The sequence below is a fragment of the Homarus americanus genome, unplaced genomic scaffold, assembly GCF_018991925.1.
Source record: "Homarus americanus isolate GMGI-L3 unplaced genomic scaffold, GMGI_Hamer_2.0 scaffold38393, whole genome shotgun sequence".
Taxonomy (NCBI): Eukaryota; Metazoa; Arthropoda; class Malacostraca; order Decapoda; family Nephropidae; genus Homarus; species Homarus americanus.
In genome coordinates this window covers 1,368,658-1,386,313 of record NW_024719307.1, presented here as the reverse complement: position 1 = coordinate 1,386,313, position 17,656 = coordinate 1,368,658, and the positions used below count along the sequence as shown (strand labels likewise).

Genomic DNA, 17,656 nt, shown 5'->3' with positions numbered 1-17,656 from the left:
TTGATCGTACATGGCAAGCATGAGCAATCGCGAAAGTTGGCAATAACGAAGCCGAAATTTATTATATTATGGATTTTTCTAAATTTCATCTTTACAGTACTCGCATTCCACTGGGAATAAACACAACTCTGCACACACACACACACAAAAAGCTGTCTGAAGTCAGTACTGCATACCCATCACATACGTAACCTTGAGGAGGGAAGCAAAGGTTTGGATAAAGAGGGTAGGTGGAAGCCAAGCACAGGTTATGAGAGGGAGGTAACAAAAAGGTATGGGAGAGACATGAAGCAAAGGCTAATAGCTGTAAAACAAGGCTATAAATGGGGCAGTAAGCAAAACAAATCTATAAAAGGGTCAGGGGAGGCAAGAACTGAGGCTATATTTAGGGCTGGAGGGAAGAGTTAAGCAGTGGAAGAACAGTCCATTTTAAAAGTGGATGAGCACCAGAAAAAAGGGATACTGTACATAGCTTGGATAGTGGAAATTAGCAAAGACTTTATTGAGTAGATAAAAGATACCACACAGAGATAAAATGGAAAAAAAGGCTCCAAAAATAAAGCACCACAGAAAAAAGCTGTTATAACCAGCTTCCTTAACAAATATGACGAGTTTTGGTTTGGCCAGGATAAAACGAGGGTTTGTGTTGACATTACAGTAATTCAGGCGTGTGTGAGATAAGGAAGGATTAGGTTGTACAGAACAACAAACAAGGACTTTATGATGCATTAACACTGTCAACATAACCAAATGTGTGGTGACTAACAGGTAAAACTAAGGTTAGGAAGGTGAGTCACGGGCGAGGGGAGGAGAACAGGGCGACGAGGCGCTACTTTGAGGTCATCATTCTCACAAACTCTGCAAAGAAAAAAGAAGCCAAGGGCTACTCTGGGGGCGAGTCATGCACCACACAAATAATGTTAATGTCTAACTTAAAATCATACTGTTAATCTACAACTAAATACTGTTGTCTTAAAATGGAGAACCAGTGACACATGAGCCAATTCAGTTTTAAAGTCGCAAATTAAGGTCCAAAGAAAAATATGGGCTATGACCTTAAACCAACTTTAAGAATTCTCAGCTGTTATGTGCAAAATCGGTGTCCATCTGAACTAAAGATAGTCTTCATGTATTAAAGTGCATGGCCAAGTAGTGCAAATTCTAAAGTAACAAATTTCTAAGATAACAAGAGATGTAATACTGATTACTACAATAATGTGTGTAATTAAGTATAGGTCATGCAAAGACATGCTGGAGGGCTGATGCATGCAAAGCTGCGGGTTGCAAACCTGTTGGAGCAGTCCACGAAGCTGGCAGAGAATTGCATACTGATCATGTATATCTGCAAAAACTTTTCCACCCAGTATTTAAATTATTACTTACTAAAAGTACTTCTTTGTTCAATGAATGACCGACAAATTGGTGTAGCATACTGCTATTATCCTAGATTACCCGGTATGTAGTGCTGTATTTCATAAACGAAATCTTCAACCCTTTACCTTACTAACAAGCTACTCTTATTCTTCCCCATCACCAGTAGAGTAGGCTACTACATCTCTCACCACCGCAAATCAAAACCTTCCTACAACCTAAACCGCACATTTTTGTCCGATACAGTCCAGTAACTATAAGCCTCCCATCCACCAATTCTGCAGGCATAGTTAAGCAGAAACTTCCATTCTTATTCATCACAACTACTTTTATTATTTTCCAGCAAATCTTGTTTTTAAATAATCCCAATACTGTACTTCCATACACAACCCAGCAGGCATATTTAAACATGCATTTAACAGGTAGTAGGCAGTTACCAAACAGGGAGGTACTATTGCCTGGGAAGATATTGGAAGCAATTGTCTAATGGTAGACCCTGCTGCCATACGGCACCACAAAAATTTTTGACCAAAGCCCAGGTTGCTGATCTGACTTTCTGCCTCATTTACACACAATTGCAGGGTTTCAATGGTTTCTCTTACTTTGACAACACCACATATATTGTTTCTCACTATTGATCTCTTTTTTCTTTATTATTATTAATACTATTATCATTATTATTTCATTATTTTTATTTATTTATTTATTTTTATAATGAATTATTATTATTATATTTTGGCCCCCCAGGCCCCGATGTGGGTCGGTGACCTGTGCCCGGGTGGGCTAATCACAGTAAAAATAAATAAAAATAAAAAAAATAAAGAATAAAATATTATATTTACTTCAACTATCAGAGTACCAAACCTGAAAAAGCAGGTTTTTTCCCTTGCACCCTTTATACATCAACCCAAGTTGATTATTTCGACTGCCTGTACATGCCCATTAAAGTCTTCACATTTATAATGTAAACATCTCATTTATGGTAGGTTACTCAATGCCGTACACTAGAAAATAAAATCTGCAAGACCCAATCTTACAACTACAATTGGCTACTGGTTACTCCCATGAAACATGCAGTTAACGGCAAGATGCTGTCGATGAGGTGTGTGGACCAGGAAGGAGGTTGTGTGGCTACTTACCTTCATAGTTAACCTGACCGTCACCATCAATATCAGCTTCCCTGATCATCTCGTCGACTTCCTCATCGGTAAGTTTCTCCCCAAGGTTGGTCATCACGTGCCTAAGGATGAAATAAGGGTAAAATTATCACAATGGTCACCACAGAATTAAATGTAATTAATTCTGCTTCCCGAATGAGCAATTATCCTGTTCAAATTAGGTATAAAAATAATCAAAGGGAACATTAATCCAAAATTCAAACTCCTTATGATCCTAGCAAGTACATGTCCTTCAAGAAGAAAGACAAGTTCCTCACCTAAGCTCAGCCGCTGAGATGAAGCCATTACCATCCTTATCAAACACCCTGAAGGCTTCCCTGATCTCTTCCTCGGAGTCAGTGTCCTTCATCTTACGCGCCATCATCGTCAGGAACTCGGGGAAGTCGATCGTTCCATTGCCTGTAACAAGTTATATCCTTGTCATTATTGGAACATTTCAAAACTGACTAAAATATAAAATAAATATATTTTTTATCCCTACAATATAAATCTAATTATATGAAAACGTTAAAATAAACGTTTCTACATTAAACTAATATTGTTAACGGAGGGTGCTTCGTGTATATATTGATACTGTATACCGGTTACTATTAATGACATGCCAAAAAGTTTCGAATTCTGTCTAATCAGCGAGAACATCGAGTTAACCTACCAGTAGTTGAACTTTCTCCCACTTTCACCTTCGAATGATAAGTGTTTTTGCCTTATTAAGAGAAGGAATGCACATGACTCCACTTTACTGTACAGTACAGTATTACAAAAATAGAGCAGGGGGAATACGATCGACGCGGCTACAAGTAGACCAGGACCACGTCAAGGAGCCACACTTGGGGACCCCAATCTAAACAAGCAAACACTTCCCGGGAGGAGCACGACCCAGAGTTATTTTTATTTAAAGTCAGCGGACAGTTAATGTGTCAACCTAATGCGGTGGCTGGTGCCGATACTACTACTACTATCATTACTATGGTTGCCGACACTGATACCATTACTGTTGCCGATATTATTTCTGATACAACTAGTCAGCGTGACTTCCACTAGTGCTACTAAGCGAGGCACTTCGATGACCGCTTCACACCCCCACTGAGGCCTTCCCACACACTCATTAATATAAAAAGGATGGTGGCGAAGATTCATTTGACATTTAAAAAGTAAACGCTACTTACTACTAGCACTTTATGTAAGTTAAGGTTTAAGTAATACTATTGGTACAACTGCCCACGATTGAAGCAAATTTCAGTCGCAATCTCGTTATGCCCTGCTTTTTCACCCGTACGCTTATATGCACGTGGCGTATGTACATGTTTGAGATCCTAAAGGGACCTACTCTTCATTTTCAGGTAGGAACCAATGTCGTCAGATAACATCGCATTTCATCCATTACACAGCCAGCAGACCCCCCCCCTCTCCCCCTCAGCCCTATCTTCCATTAATAAATACTTGTAAAACCCAGCCTTGCATGTTCATTACTTCTTGGTTAGTAAGCACTCTGACAGTACTGAATAGGTAAATCAACTTATCTACTCAATACCCCACATCCTACTAATAAATAAAAGGGTGGGAGAAAGAATGGGAAGGAAAGATCGACTACGGCAGAAAATGTAGTAAATATGTGATCTCTATTTTTCATCTGATCTACTGTACAGTACGTATACAAAAAAATTGGTTAGTAAACTATCTCCACTAATAGTCTAAAAGCGTTTAACGTCGCTAGGATAATCTAACGTATCACAACGTTGTGCACTATACTTCAATACTCGTGTGTGTGTTCATGATAAGAACAATGGCACTACCAAGTGTGTTCAGGTCAGGGCAAAGTCGCCACCCCTGTGTTCACGACGGAGAATATTGAGATGGGTCATTGACTGTGGTGTTCGTTTTAAGACTGGAGGCGTAGGCATGTCAACTAAATTTCTCGTTTTTTTGTACCGAGGAAGAATATGACCAGGATGAGAGAACAAATTAGTTCACTAACAGATCCACATGCTACTTCCACCGCAGTAGGACATTTTCACTGCCAAAAACTAAATATAACTTGACAATTCCTTTTCTACCAGTTATCCACTTTCTCTCCACCTCCCCTGTTCTCTCTCATTTCATTACGTTGGTGAATCTGTTGTGGCACCCTCAGTCTTTTCCAGTCTTCCTAACTCAAGACTTACACGACAGGAATGCGGCTAACACTTTATAAAATTTAAATCTCAAGTCATCATAATAATGTATGGTTGTTAGCGAGGAGCTTCTCTTGTGTGAAGACAGTTGGTGTGTGTGGGGGTCCGGAGGAGGCTCGGGAGGTGATCAAGTGGGGTGTTTGCGCGGGTGGGTGAGGGAGGGTGTTAGGGAGGTGGGCGGTGGTGTGGTGGCTGGCAGAGTCTGGCAGTACGAGGCGCCCAGCAGCAAGGGCACTGTGTCACCTGCCCAGGGACACCGAGGACGTTGCTGCAACCATAATATTTATTGGATCAACCAACATATCGCCACACTTTGTCAAACTGGTGTCCTCGTGTCGCTCATCACCATCGTGTTAATCTAGTAACCCTAATCATCTCTGAACTTCCATATAACCAACAGCTTCACACCCGTTTCATTTCGCTGCCCTTGTATTCATCTTAAGACATGGTTCTCGTTCACTCATTCTTGTATTCCTCTCTTGGTCTAACATGTAGCCGTTTCAAAATTTCTCTAGTGGTCTCACGTCACCAAGCAGCACAGTAACTCCCCCCCCCCAAGACACCGGTTAATAGTGCAATGCGCGCCCAGTAGCAAACTAAGCTAAGCAGTTGAGTAACACAGTTTGTAATACGACCGTGGGCAAATCTAACACTTGACCTTCGACCGCGACCTTGACCGCGACCTTTGGCGTCCCGCTGTACTGCGTCTATACAAGTCAAGTTTCATCAGTATACGTACAGGTATTGATATAAAAGTTCTCTGCTAGACAAGAAAAAACTAGACCCAATACGATCAAAAACAAAACACTGACCTATGTTTGACAGATTAGTGACAAAGAACACAATAATATAACAAGAAAGCTCTTGGTGCACAATAATGTGGGAACAATGTATCATTTTGCAACCTCAACTTAAACTATCACGGATCCATTATCAATCTGCAATCACTAGCAATACTTCAACCATTTGAAGAATATACTACCACCACTGTCCCTTTCAAACGGTAAGCTAGGACGCCATGTCTCCAAGGTAGCTATCTCCAAGTGGCAGTGGCTAAATTTTCTGGACAGTGAGGCTCGCCCACACTACCGGTCTGTCACCTCCTGTTCCGGTGTACCAAGATGGCGGCGGCGTCCTCACATCATACTACCAGGTCACCCTGTGATCTCTCCTACGTGCCACGGTGACCTGCAACTTACATTCATTCTAATATGGAACGTGACTACCGTCGTCCTGGGATACTCAGTCACTGACCATAACTACTTAAGACCGGGGAGCTTTCTGGGTTGGGAGCCACCAGCCACGCTGCCAAGTAGAGCAGCGGGCGGCACTCGCCGGCAACTCTTAATTCCCCGCCGAGCCATGTTTATATAGACCTGTCAGCACCGTCAATAACATCACCAGCAAAAGACTACATTGACACTGGTCATGCCTATCTCATTGTTTTCACGTGTATAATATACATTTCACTCGTTACTTGGATGGACTCTTACCATTCTGGGTCCGTGAGTCACTGACGATCAATGTAACAGAGGCTCAAGTTACCAGTGTAACCAACAAGAATGCTCTCACCATTTATAATTATACGGCTACAGTATGACCAATGTTTGAATAACTCGTCCCTAAAGCTGTAGTGCCACAAAATTTAAAAAAAATCCTGGATGTAACTAACTAGTCTCCCTAACAGCCCCCACAATCCCCCACCAGGCGCCGGCAAGCCTCCCTCAAGTTCCCGGCTCACGAGTGTTGCCAAGCTCACACATTTACGAGGGTGCGGGAACAATCATCACCGCAGTGTCCCCGCTACCTGGTGGACCAAAGGAACGCGGACCAGTATAGGGCAAATGTATGTGATCCTGAAGCTGTCCGTCTCCTTCATCGCATACTCTCTCAACACTAGCAAATAAATCCTAAGCACCACTATAACAAAATGAAATGATTATCTCCAAATATAATCAAAGCTGCATACAGAGGCATACATGAAGATTCCCGATGCAGGAAACTAGTTGCAAGTGATATTACAGGTTTTAGTGCCCGAACAGCGACAAGCAGCTCCTGCGTGATGTTTGGAGGGTACTGTACTCTAACACTTCCCCTCCACAACCTACATATCCGCATCTATACAAGACAGGTGAACATGCCCAGAGCTGTGGGGGCGGGCGACGTGCCAGACCTACCAACTCACACCACACCTCGGGCTAAACACTGAACTCCACCTACACCCACTTATTCCTCTGATAAACAAAAACAAAACAAAAACATGCACTAACACATACACAAACTGCATTTTTCCTTACTAATAAACACCATGACATATTTCTATCAAATGTAAAGAAAACAGGCTAATAATATCTATATCAACTGTACTGAATTAACATCGAGAACTGAACGAGCAAGGCACTGGTGCACGAAACCTCAAGTGCCGCTGTGGTTATGGACATTTATCTACCTCAGAGCCGATGATAAACTTATGAACCACGATGATGAATGAGCTCCGTCATGTAAAAACCGAAGCTGGAGTGAGTGAGACACCCCCACTACATCCTGCACGCATGACGGGGCACCACATGCATGGCGCCGTGTACCCTGTTACCTGGGAAAGGGCGACGGGGTGAGTGGGTGCCCCCCCTCCCACCCACCACTTGGCAGTGACACTTGCCACAACACCCGTAATGAAAAAACTAACTGTCACATGCCCACCAATACATTACCTAACTGTCACATGCCCACCAATACATTACCTAGCGAGATCTGAACCTCCAAATCTCGACTATTACCTCCAAACGATTTGACTTTAAAGCTAAATTCTCGTGCATTGGTCGACTGCTTTATCAAACATAACATTAAGACGACCACTGAGATATAGGCACTACCTTTCCTACTATTCTATACCATAATGATCTGCTACCGTCCACCTTACTCAACGGTTCGTTACCTCGATACGTCGGGACAATGATTCTTACTCTATCCCCTACAGATGACCGATAACCCAGAGGAAAAGCTACATGTAATTCTGATCCACTCTATACTTTTTTAACACTTATGAAATTCCGTTTAAACCAATCAAGATGATAAATGTAAAAGCTGCCCCGCTGTAAAGCCATCACACAATTGCGTTTTTAAAGGTTATATACGAGTACACTCCAATTGGTGTTTATAAATACCCAATTAAACTTGAGATGTTAAATTTAAGAACAATAAAATTTTCAGCGTTTATTAAATATTTGTTATTATTTTAACATTTGCATATCACGTATATACACGGTATTAGGAGAAATCAAGTGTGTAAACCTTGCCCAGTTGTGAAAACTTTACAAAGGCAACTAAAATCCCTATTTCCGGCCAAGTGACGAGGAGGGATCTCTTCGTTAGGATAAACCGTCAATATACAGTACATACTTCCTCTTCTCATCACGACTAACAACAAATTTCACACCCTCACTCGAGAACTGACTGCCAGGGTAAGCAGGGTGTCCCTTAAACAAGCTTCCACTAATACATCATCTTCACTGAAGAGTTAACAGCAGTTGTTAGGGATTAAAGTTAGGCAGTGGATTAACGCGGTTATATTAAACTGACTGCAGTCACCATGGGACCAATTATGTCACGAACATGCAACACTAATACGTTTAACAATGTTTAGCTATTAGCCACGTCGTCAGCCCCAACTTACATTGCCAATTCACATCAGAAAATTATAATCTACGTGAAATATACTTTAATCTCGAAAGGCATTAAATAATATTTTTTACTGGAGTGACTCAATGTGATACATTCGTCAGGCCCTCACTATTGGCTTGTGGAGAAAGGGGGACCCCCCTCTCCCTCCCCATGATGACATTACCATGTGACTCACACTCATCCCCTGTCCACCCCCAACCCTCCCGTCAAGTATGTCTGCACCAAAGTTATCTTGACCCCCGACTCCTTCACTTAACACACACTCCCAACATCAAGCATAGGCATCGGAGTGGGTTCTTCAATGGGTTTTAATACTGGGGTACCGGTACCTCCCGAGTCATTGAGGGGAGGGGGGGGGTGTAATTGAGACTCCTTGCACCTTTTACACCAACCGACTCCCCAAAACACCTGTACCAATTACCACGCGTCTACAACGTACAAGTGGGGCAGAAACTACTTCGAACTACCAACAACTATAAGAACACTGGAGGGATAGTTTGTACGTTAGAGGGTGAGCAGTGATCAAGTATGGATAACAAATGGAATATGATGTTTTAGACATCGAGAAATGTTGGAGCAGTCCATAGGCAAAGTGACAACCAGTATGATTATGGGGGTGAGATGGTACCGTGCATACAGTACAGTATATAATGTACATTACACGGAGTTGTGAGGAAGTAGAAATCACACGAAGATTGTGAAGAGGAAGTGCAGTGCAGAAATCATGTGACGGGGGAGGGGGGGGGGGATTGAGTTAAAGCGGTGTGGACGGTGCAGTATGAATTTAACACTTTTAAGTGATGACAGGTAAAAATAACACATCTGAGATGACAGGGAACCTGGTGTCGCTAAGTGATCGTCGAATGGCGTGGAGATAAAAGTTCTAAACATGGAAAAAAATATTAACGTATCAAACATTCCCCTTAAATTAGGACAGCTGCCAACACTAGAATGAGAGCTATGGTGTTGGCTAGCAAGTGCCAAGGCCGTGATGTGATGGCTAAATTTTTAGGTCTGGTCGAGCTACCATTTTTTTCTGGCCAACACCAGTATCAGTCACCCAACTTCCTGACTATATTATTGTTTTCTCGCTTCTCTGAACTATAATATTGTTTTCTCGCTACTCTGAGATGAGCTTCGCTGAATAACTCACTGGTCACTACTTAACGGTGATAAGTGGTCGGTGACTGCCTGTGGGTGGTGTGTGATGGTGGGTGGCACGTGATTGGAGAAGGGAGTTGAAGATAGAAGCATAAATATCTAGGAATTTTCACAACGTGCTTAAGTGTAAAGGTCTAGTGTGTGTCTGGGTTGAGCGGAGGAGGAGTTGGCCTACTCCTGCTGCTGCTGGTAGTGTTGGGTCCAGATATTTATAACCCCCACCACGTGTTCCGCTCTCATTGCACAATTGTACTTTTATTTTTACAGTAATACTATAAAATTGAGTCTCTAAAACCCACTCATCTTCGCCATCAGAAACCAGCTGGGTGTGGCAAGTGGTTATGAACACGTAAGATAATTTTCCCGCTAACATGATCAGTAATTATCTTGGGAAGGGTGTAAAGACAAGACTAGCCTACACACCTTACTATGTCCCTATTCTTGTATGCGTCACGTGTGTAAATATTTCCTACTTCCGCAACCTTCATTTACATATTTAGCAGTCTCGCTACGTAAATGTCCTTATAGAGCAAAGGCCCAATTATCCAAATTTAAAATGAAGACGTCAAAACTTTTAAAATGTTGCAACATGATTTTGACCTGTCGAATTTAAAGAATTTTCTTTTTGCATTTGACCATGTTAATATTTACTCCTCGAATTTTTAGTGATTCCTTAACTAACAAGGTTTTGAAATAGTTGAACATTAATGCTCCCTTAACGTTGGTCTTGTAGCCTACTATACCAACTTGCGGCAACTGTAGCACGACCTGGTTTAAAAATAAAATAAAGTGTGTACCATGTCATGACTAACAGATTAACGACGGATCTGGTCGAGACCCACCCAATAAAAATTACTACACGCCAGTACAAATATAGGTTATAATAAGACAGTTGAGGCAAGGACCTACCCAGCTACCTCCTCAATACATCATCGGGAACCTACCGTCAGCGTCCACTTCGTTGATCATGTCCTGAAGCTCAGCCTCGGTGGGGTTCTGTCCAAGTGACCTCATGACGGTGCCCAATTCCTTGGTTGTGATTGTGCCGTCACCATCCTTATCGAACAGGGAGAACGCCTCCTTGAATTCGGCAATCTGTTCCTCGGTAAGCTGGTCCGCCTGTAGAGAAGGATTAACACCATTATTAGAAAACTATAAACTTCACAATTTTAGTAATCTGAACTTTCTTAATATAAAAACCGACTAGTATGAACGTTTACTGACTCCATGAACCATGTGAACATCCACCACTGAGTTGGGTGCGCCTGGCCAAGAACACCCATGAACCAGGTGTGCTACATGCTGTGTACACCTGTGACGGGGGTCTAAAATAGTTTCAACACATCTGACCAATTACTACGGGGGAAGCTTATGAAAATGTATAAGAGAGGATGGAAAGGATAGAGGGATGAGAGTAAAGGAGGTAGATGGAATATACAAGATTATTAAGATTTATGGTAAATACAGGGGGCTGTATATGTCTCGTCAAACTCAGAAAGGTTACATTAACGTCAAGAAAACGCATCAATTGGCTGTACTTCATCTAACTACAAAATCCTTTAACAAATCACGGTGCATATAAGTTCCACCAATAGCGTCTCGCCGAACCTACTAACATGACTTATTGGCAACAAGGCTGGCCTCTCTCTCTAAGGGGAGTGAAGCCTGGGAAGATCTCTACCTAACCAAACGTAAATGGGACAAAAATCAACAGGGAGGTGCGATGTCAGGACAAAGTATCGACCAATATTTGAATGGAAAAACTACCACAAAATCCGAAAGATAATTTGAAACCAAACAAACGAGGGAGTTTATGCTATTATATCAAGATATTTCAATATGTTTCATTTTTGTTCTTCACTAAATATGTAAAGAACGACAATTTACTGTAAAGTTTAAGGATGTAAGTGGCATTCTGCAAAGCCTCCGCCACTCATTAAATTCCTAACACTTACAGTACACGCACCAGGAACTTAACTCGTTTTGTAACGATATGAATCCCTCCTCCTGTCCTACAATACAACAAATCCATCATGTCTCCTCTTACCAAACATTAAACCATCTAATTTAATATGCAAGACTCGATATAAAATCCGTAAAATGAACCTCACTCCTGGCGAGACAAGAATGGTTTAATAAAAAGGCTTACACCCTTAAATCATTCAGCAACCCAAACATGAGAGCTTGAAATACATAACCATTTACTGGCAATATACTGTATAGCCCGCTGCCAAAATGCTAGAAATTAGGTTTGACGGTCATTCGCGAATAAATATACACGTGAATGAATTTACCAACGTTATCCAGTTAGGAAAAGCGTTGGATACCATTAAGATGCTAGAGAGGTGGGGAGGCAGCCGACTGTGGTGGCATTTATTTCCACACCAGTAAATCTTGCATCAAAGCATTCAAATGGGAGAAAAAAAACGCACTTTGTTGAAATCCCATGAGGCAGCCAAGTTAAAATGTTACGGAAAGAATCGTATATCAGGTATAAATAAGCCAGAAACCTTTGTAATTTGTTTTTCGTGATTTGTTTGTCAGTTCTTTTAGTCTAAATTAAACCAGTTCACTATGTTTGAGAATGATGGTGGCTTAGATCTGACGCTGTTAGGTAATGGATGACACGGTTTTCCCCAGTCCTACCTCTTTTTTAAGGATAAATTCTCGACTTCATTCTTGGTAAAACATATGCCACGTCAGCATACATTTCGAGAAACTAGCATGACGTTATTACAACAGCACTTACAGATGAACTTCATGTACAATATACTAATGGCATTAATTAAACATGACCTTTTAAGTTTCATGAAGTGCCACTCCTCAAAACTTTCCCTCCATACATAAAATGTTAACCGCGGCGTGTTAAGTGACCAACTCAATACCGGGAATTTGGGGAAATACTGGGAGTGGAAGCGAGAGCAACGGTGACGTGACAGGCAGGCGGGTGGGAGAGAGGGAGAGGGGCAGTCGATAAACTCCGTCACAGCTGGATACAGCTTATGCGGCAGCCCGGTCACAACCGCTCAACTTTAAAGTCTACCAGTTGCTCAACCCTTGTTCCGTCCCATGATACCACCACTGAACTAAAGGCGGCCAAACTCTCCCTCAGTTTTAAATGCATGCTCACATATGTCAGTGGCAGCAGAGGAACATAACTAACAAGACAACTCCTGGGGTCAACTACAGCTGGGGTTGGACGAATCCCTCCCTATGCCACGTCACATGAACCCTGCACTCCATAATTATGTACTTGCTCCCCTACCTATCTTCATCGTTAACACACGGCTATAATATTGACGATACTCCCACCAAGATATAGGAGTCCTAACAGTAACTAGAGGCTCACAGCGGATGCCTAGGAAGCTTACCGGATACGTAGCCTCAATCCTACCAAGAACTGGAAAGGAAATTAGGGTCTGCCTAACTCCACACCACACCTGCAAATGACGTTAACAGACTGATTCCCACACCACCCCAACCGCTGCTGACGTCATCAAACAGCTGCTAACATGACTTCAATAATCCACAAAATCTACACCTCGACTACTGTCGTCACCAAACAGCCGCCAATACGGCTGCTGGTATCTCGGACTGCCTCCAATACCACCACAGCTGTTGGTGACAACTTGAAGGCCGCTATCATAAGAGTTTGGATCAACAGTCGCTAACACACGTCAGCGAGGGCTGCTAATGCTCACTACTGTTGGTAAAGTCACCAAACAGCTTCTCGCACTACTGCTGCTATTCAAGACAAACCGTAAAACCGTAAATAAAGAACTAAGTAACAAAGGAAAGCAGTTTCAGCAGCTAGCTTCAATAGGCAGCCAGACTCACCAGGGACACTTATTGATCGTCTGCACTGGTGCCGGCACCCACCCAAAGGGGGAAGGAGGTAGGGTTCAGAGGTGGCACTGAAACCCATTCAAGACGACCTCCAGTCATGAACAAGAGAAGCACGACGGACGCCATTTACAATCAAAGTAGGAGTGTTCATTCATGGCACTGTGTACCTCATCACTAGCCAGTAATAAGGTGATAAGAGCTGAACAACTTCCAACGCCATACCTGGAGAAACAGTTTCGAAGACCACTGCGTTATGTATGAACGTCTTCTAACTAGTAGACTATTTTCAAAGAAACCCGTGAAGGGAGAATGTCGGAGTGAAGGGGAACAAAACATAAGAAGCCTGGAGTGGAGATGATCCCAGGCAAGGAGATAATTTGGGTCAGAAAGGTGCGAGGAAGAAAAGGTGAGAAGAGGAGGAACGAAAAGGACGAGGTCAGTGAAATAGCAGATATGGGCGACGAACACGGCACTGCTACGTAAAGGGAACTGGCACTTAAACTTAGTCTATAATCACGATTATTCATTACAAGAACAAGAGACCAAAGGCATTTTAGTTTGCCAGAGTTTAACGTGTCTGAGAGATGTGGCAACGTCGCCCTTCGCGGTAAACAATTTGGTTAACTGCAAAAGCAAACACGAGGAACTTGGCCCCAGCACCTAACACACACCAACTTTGTTACTGCTGGTGCCACAGTAGACAAACTATATTGGTCCACATGGAATCTGATATTTTGAGCTATAACACTTCCAATCGATAGGATCTGACGAAAAAACCTCCGTCTTACACTATTAATGAAACGCTATAAACACAATACGATGTTTCTACTAGAAAACCGTGGCAAGTGCTTATAAAATTGCTTTTGGTAAATAAAGTGTGGCGATACAGCGAACATGGTCGGCTAGCTGACGAGGTAAACTGTTGGATCAATGATCAACAGAAAACGTACGACGCAGGCGCGCCTCTAACGCCTTCATGGCCGGGAATTCAATATCATAGCTAACAATGAACGTTGCTAACGCGAGCGACACAGTGACAGTGTTGTATCAATGTTCTCAAAACACCAAGTCTCTATATTTTGAGACTTAAAAGCCATGAAGTCCACGGAAAATTTTATCAGTCACTGAAAGTCGATAATGATTTACAGGTGATATTTCCGTAAAAATGACTGCACACCTGAATATCTAAATAAATTGCACCTTCTTGATTACACGTAATTACATAACTTCCAACATTTTTTTTAACTGGCCACATGACCTCGAGTCTACAAAAGACCATCAAATGGACGTCCGGGTTATTCTTCCGGGTAATAAATAACCATTGTTTACATTACTAAAATCAAAGCTACTTCGACGCAGAGAGCCTTTTAGATGCTGCTATTACTGCTCCTTTACCGTTTCTCTTGATCTAGTCCTAAACCATCGACGTCTCTCGTACCATAAACTCTCGAAACAAAGTTAGACTTGTATTGGTCTTGGTATCCATCCAAATCCTGTCTCCCCCCTCCTCCCCTCACACCCCAAGATAACCTACACTTCAAGCAAGTTTTTTTTCTCCTAAGAACCTCCCCACCACCATACCTTCCTCTCGTCTCCACTCTAAAGCACTTACTTACACCGGGTCACTCATCTCTTAACTCCCACCCCCCCCCTCAACAAGCTTTCAGTTATACCCTCCATGCCACCCCTCCCCCCACAGCCAGCCAGTCTCCATGCCCCTCATACCATCAGTCTCCACACCATGCCCTCATACCATACAGCCAGTCTCTCCACACCATGCCCCTTATACCATACAGCCAGTCTCTCCACACCATGCCCCTCATACCATACAGCCAGTCTCTCCACACCATGCCCCTTATACCATACAGCCAGTCTCTCCACACCATGCCCCTCATACCATACAGCCAGTCTCTCCACACCATGCCCCTCATACCATACAGCAAGTCTCTCCACACCATACAGCCAGCCTATCCCCGAGGGCTTCTCCACACCATGCCCCTCACACACCCACCTAACCATCATACCACACAGCTCGACTTGCCTTCCCTTCCCTCAAAGTATTCACACCATTCCACTCATCCCAAGTTCCCACCTACCCACTGTCGGCCAGAACGGAATAGCTCTCTATCCCTCCGTCCCACAACTACTCAGCGCTTCCTTACCACCACGAAATACTTAAAACTCCCAGTACAAGTAACTAACCTAACTTGTTCACAAAATCGAAGCCTGTCACAATATGGACTTTAAACTTGCGTCAATTATCTAAACGTCTAAATATATGACAACTTTATACTTGTAGTAGTCATTAGTTAACTTATTTCAACTGTTAATCCGAAAAACTGCAAGAAGAAGAAAGAGGAGGAGGATAAGGTAGTGAGTGTCAGGTAGGAGGAAGTCTAGGGGTACATAAGGTAAGGTAAGGTCAGGAAAATTGTGACCTGAGTATAAACAATGAGATCATAATAATGTGAAAGCTACCTGGGGATATTTACTTACCTTTAATATCTCCTCCACAAATTTTTTCCCCAACACAAATACTTTAGAAAAATACACAGAAAACCTAATTAAATACTTGATCATTGATATTCATTGGTCACTCTCACACAAAAAGAATACAAACACACACACAACATATTCAAATACATTTAAAATTAATTGAAAAAAGACATATTTCCTTACACGTATGACATGCATGAAAAAACAAGATAGCATCGTTCGCAACCTTCAGAACAGACAACGTGCAACGATTGGAACGAGCAAAACAAAAACAACAAAAAAACACAAGGATAAGGATAGGTGCTGTGGTGGAAAGTGTTGGGGGTTAAATAACTCTTTGTCATCACCCAACGAGAGGGGTGGTAGCGGAAGGGGAGGAGGAGGAGGAGGGGAAAGGGACAGGAAGCTTCAAGAGGAATGGCATCACGAGAAGGGAAGATAATGAGCGAGATATCTCAGGGAAGAAGTAAAAAGAGGACTTAATTCTACTGAGGAAGGGGAGGTGGATAGAGAATAATGGGAAGGAACATCATAATGAAACAGAAAGGGAAGAGACCGAGGTGCCCCCTCCCCCCAGGAGAACGATCAAGGTGGCCCCCAGGAGAAAGGAAGAGAGATCAAGGTGGCCCCCAGGAGATAGGAAGATCAAGGTGCCCCCAGGAGAAAGGAAGACTGGATGCGGCCCCCAGGAGAAAGGAAGGGAGATCAAGGTGGCCCCCAGGAGAAAGGAAGAGATCAAGGTCCTGTAGAGAAAGCGAAGGAGATCAAGGTGGCCCCCAGGAGAAAGGAAGAGATCAAGGAAGGAGAAAGGAAGAGATCAAGGTGGCCCCAGGAAATAGAAGAGATCAAGGTGGTCCCCAGGGGAAAAAAAAGAAAGGAAGGAGAGATCAAGGTGGCCTCAGGAGAAAGGAAGAGATCAAGGTGGCCCCCAGGAAAAGGAAGAGATCAAGGTGGCCCCAGGAGAAAGGAAGAGAGATCAAGGTGGCCCAGGAGAAAAGAAAGGCCAAGGTGGCCCCCAGGAGAAAGGAAGTGGAGAAAAGGAAGAGATCAAGGTGGCCCCCAGGAGAAAGGAAAGAGATCAAGGTGGCCCCCAGAGAAAGGAAGAGAGAGAAAGGAAGAGATCAAGGTGGCCCCAGGAGAAAGGAAGAGGCTAAGGTGGCCCCCAGGAGAAAGGAAGAGCTAAGGTGGGCCAGGAGAAAGGAAGAGGCAATGTGGCCCCAGGAGAAAGGAAGAGATCAATGTGGCCCCCAGGAGAAAGAGAAGGAAGGTGGCAGGCCCCAGGAGAAAGGAAGAGATCAATGTGGCCCCCAGGAGAAAGGAAGGGAGATCAAGGTGGCCCCAGGAGAAAGGAAGAGATCAATGTGGCCCCAGGAGAAAGGAAGAGACTAAGCCCCGGGAGAATTGAAGATATATTTGACCTCAGGAGAAAAGGAAGGAATCAATGTGCCTGCAGAGACACAGGAAACACAAGAACAAGGGGGCGGAGACCAGAGGAGGGAAACAATGGGGCAGAGACCAGAGGGAGGGAAACAGGGTTGGAGACCAGAGGAGGGGAACAAGGGGTTGAGACAGAGGGAGGGAACAAGGGGTTGAGACCAGAGGGAGGGGAACAAGGGTTGGAGACAGAGGAGGGGAACAAGGGGTTGGAGATCAGAGGGAGGGGAACAAGGGGTTGGAAACCAGAGGGAGGGGAACAAGGGTTGGAGACCAGAGGAGGGGAACAAGGGGTTGGAGACCAGAGGAGGAAACAAT

At 43.3% G+C, this 17,656-nt stretch overlaps 1 protein-coding gene across 3 annotated transcripts in view; it reads right to left on the bottom strand.

Annotated features, from left to right (window-relative positions):
- LOC121859997 (calmodulin) overlaps positions 1–17,656 on the bottom strand; it is a 41,578-nt gene that overhangs the window by 4,577 nt on the left and 19,345 nt on the right. For 2 of the 3 annotated variants that reach the window (XM_042357009.1, XM_042357008.1), the window contains 3 exons: positions 10,507–10,681; positions 2,807–2,948; positions 2,511–2,611 (listed from right to left, as the gene is read on the bottom strand). In XM_042357009.1, coding sequence (XP_042212943.1) covers positions 2,511–2,611; positions 2,807–2,948; positions 10,507–10,681 — 418 coding nt within the window. Of the gene's footprint in view, positions 1–766; positions 859–2,510; positions 2,612–2,806; positions 2,949–10,506; positions 10,682–17,656 lie in introns of all 3 variants that reach the window. The other variant, XR_006087799.1, reaches the window with a different exon arrangement.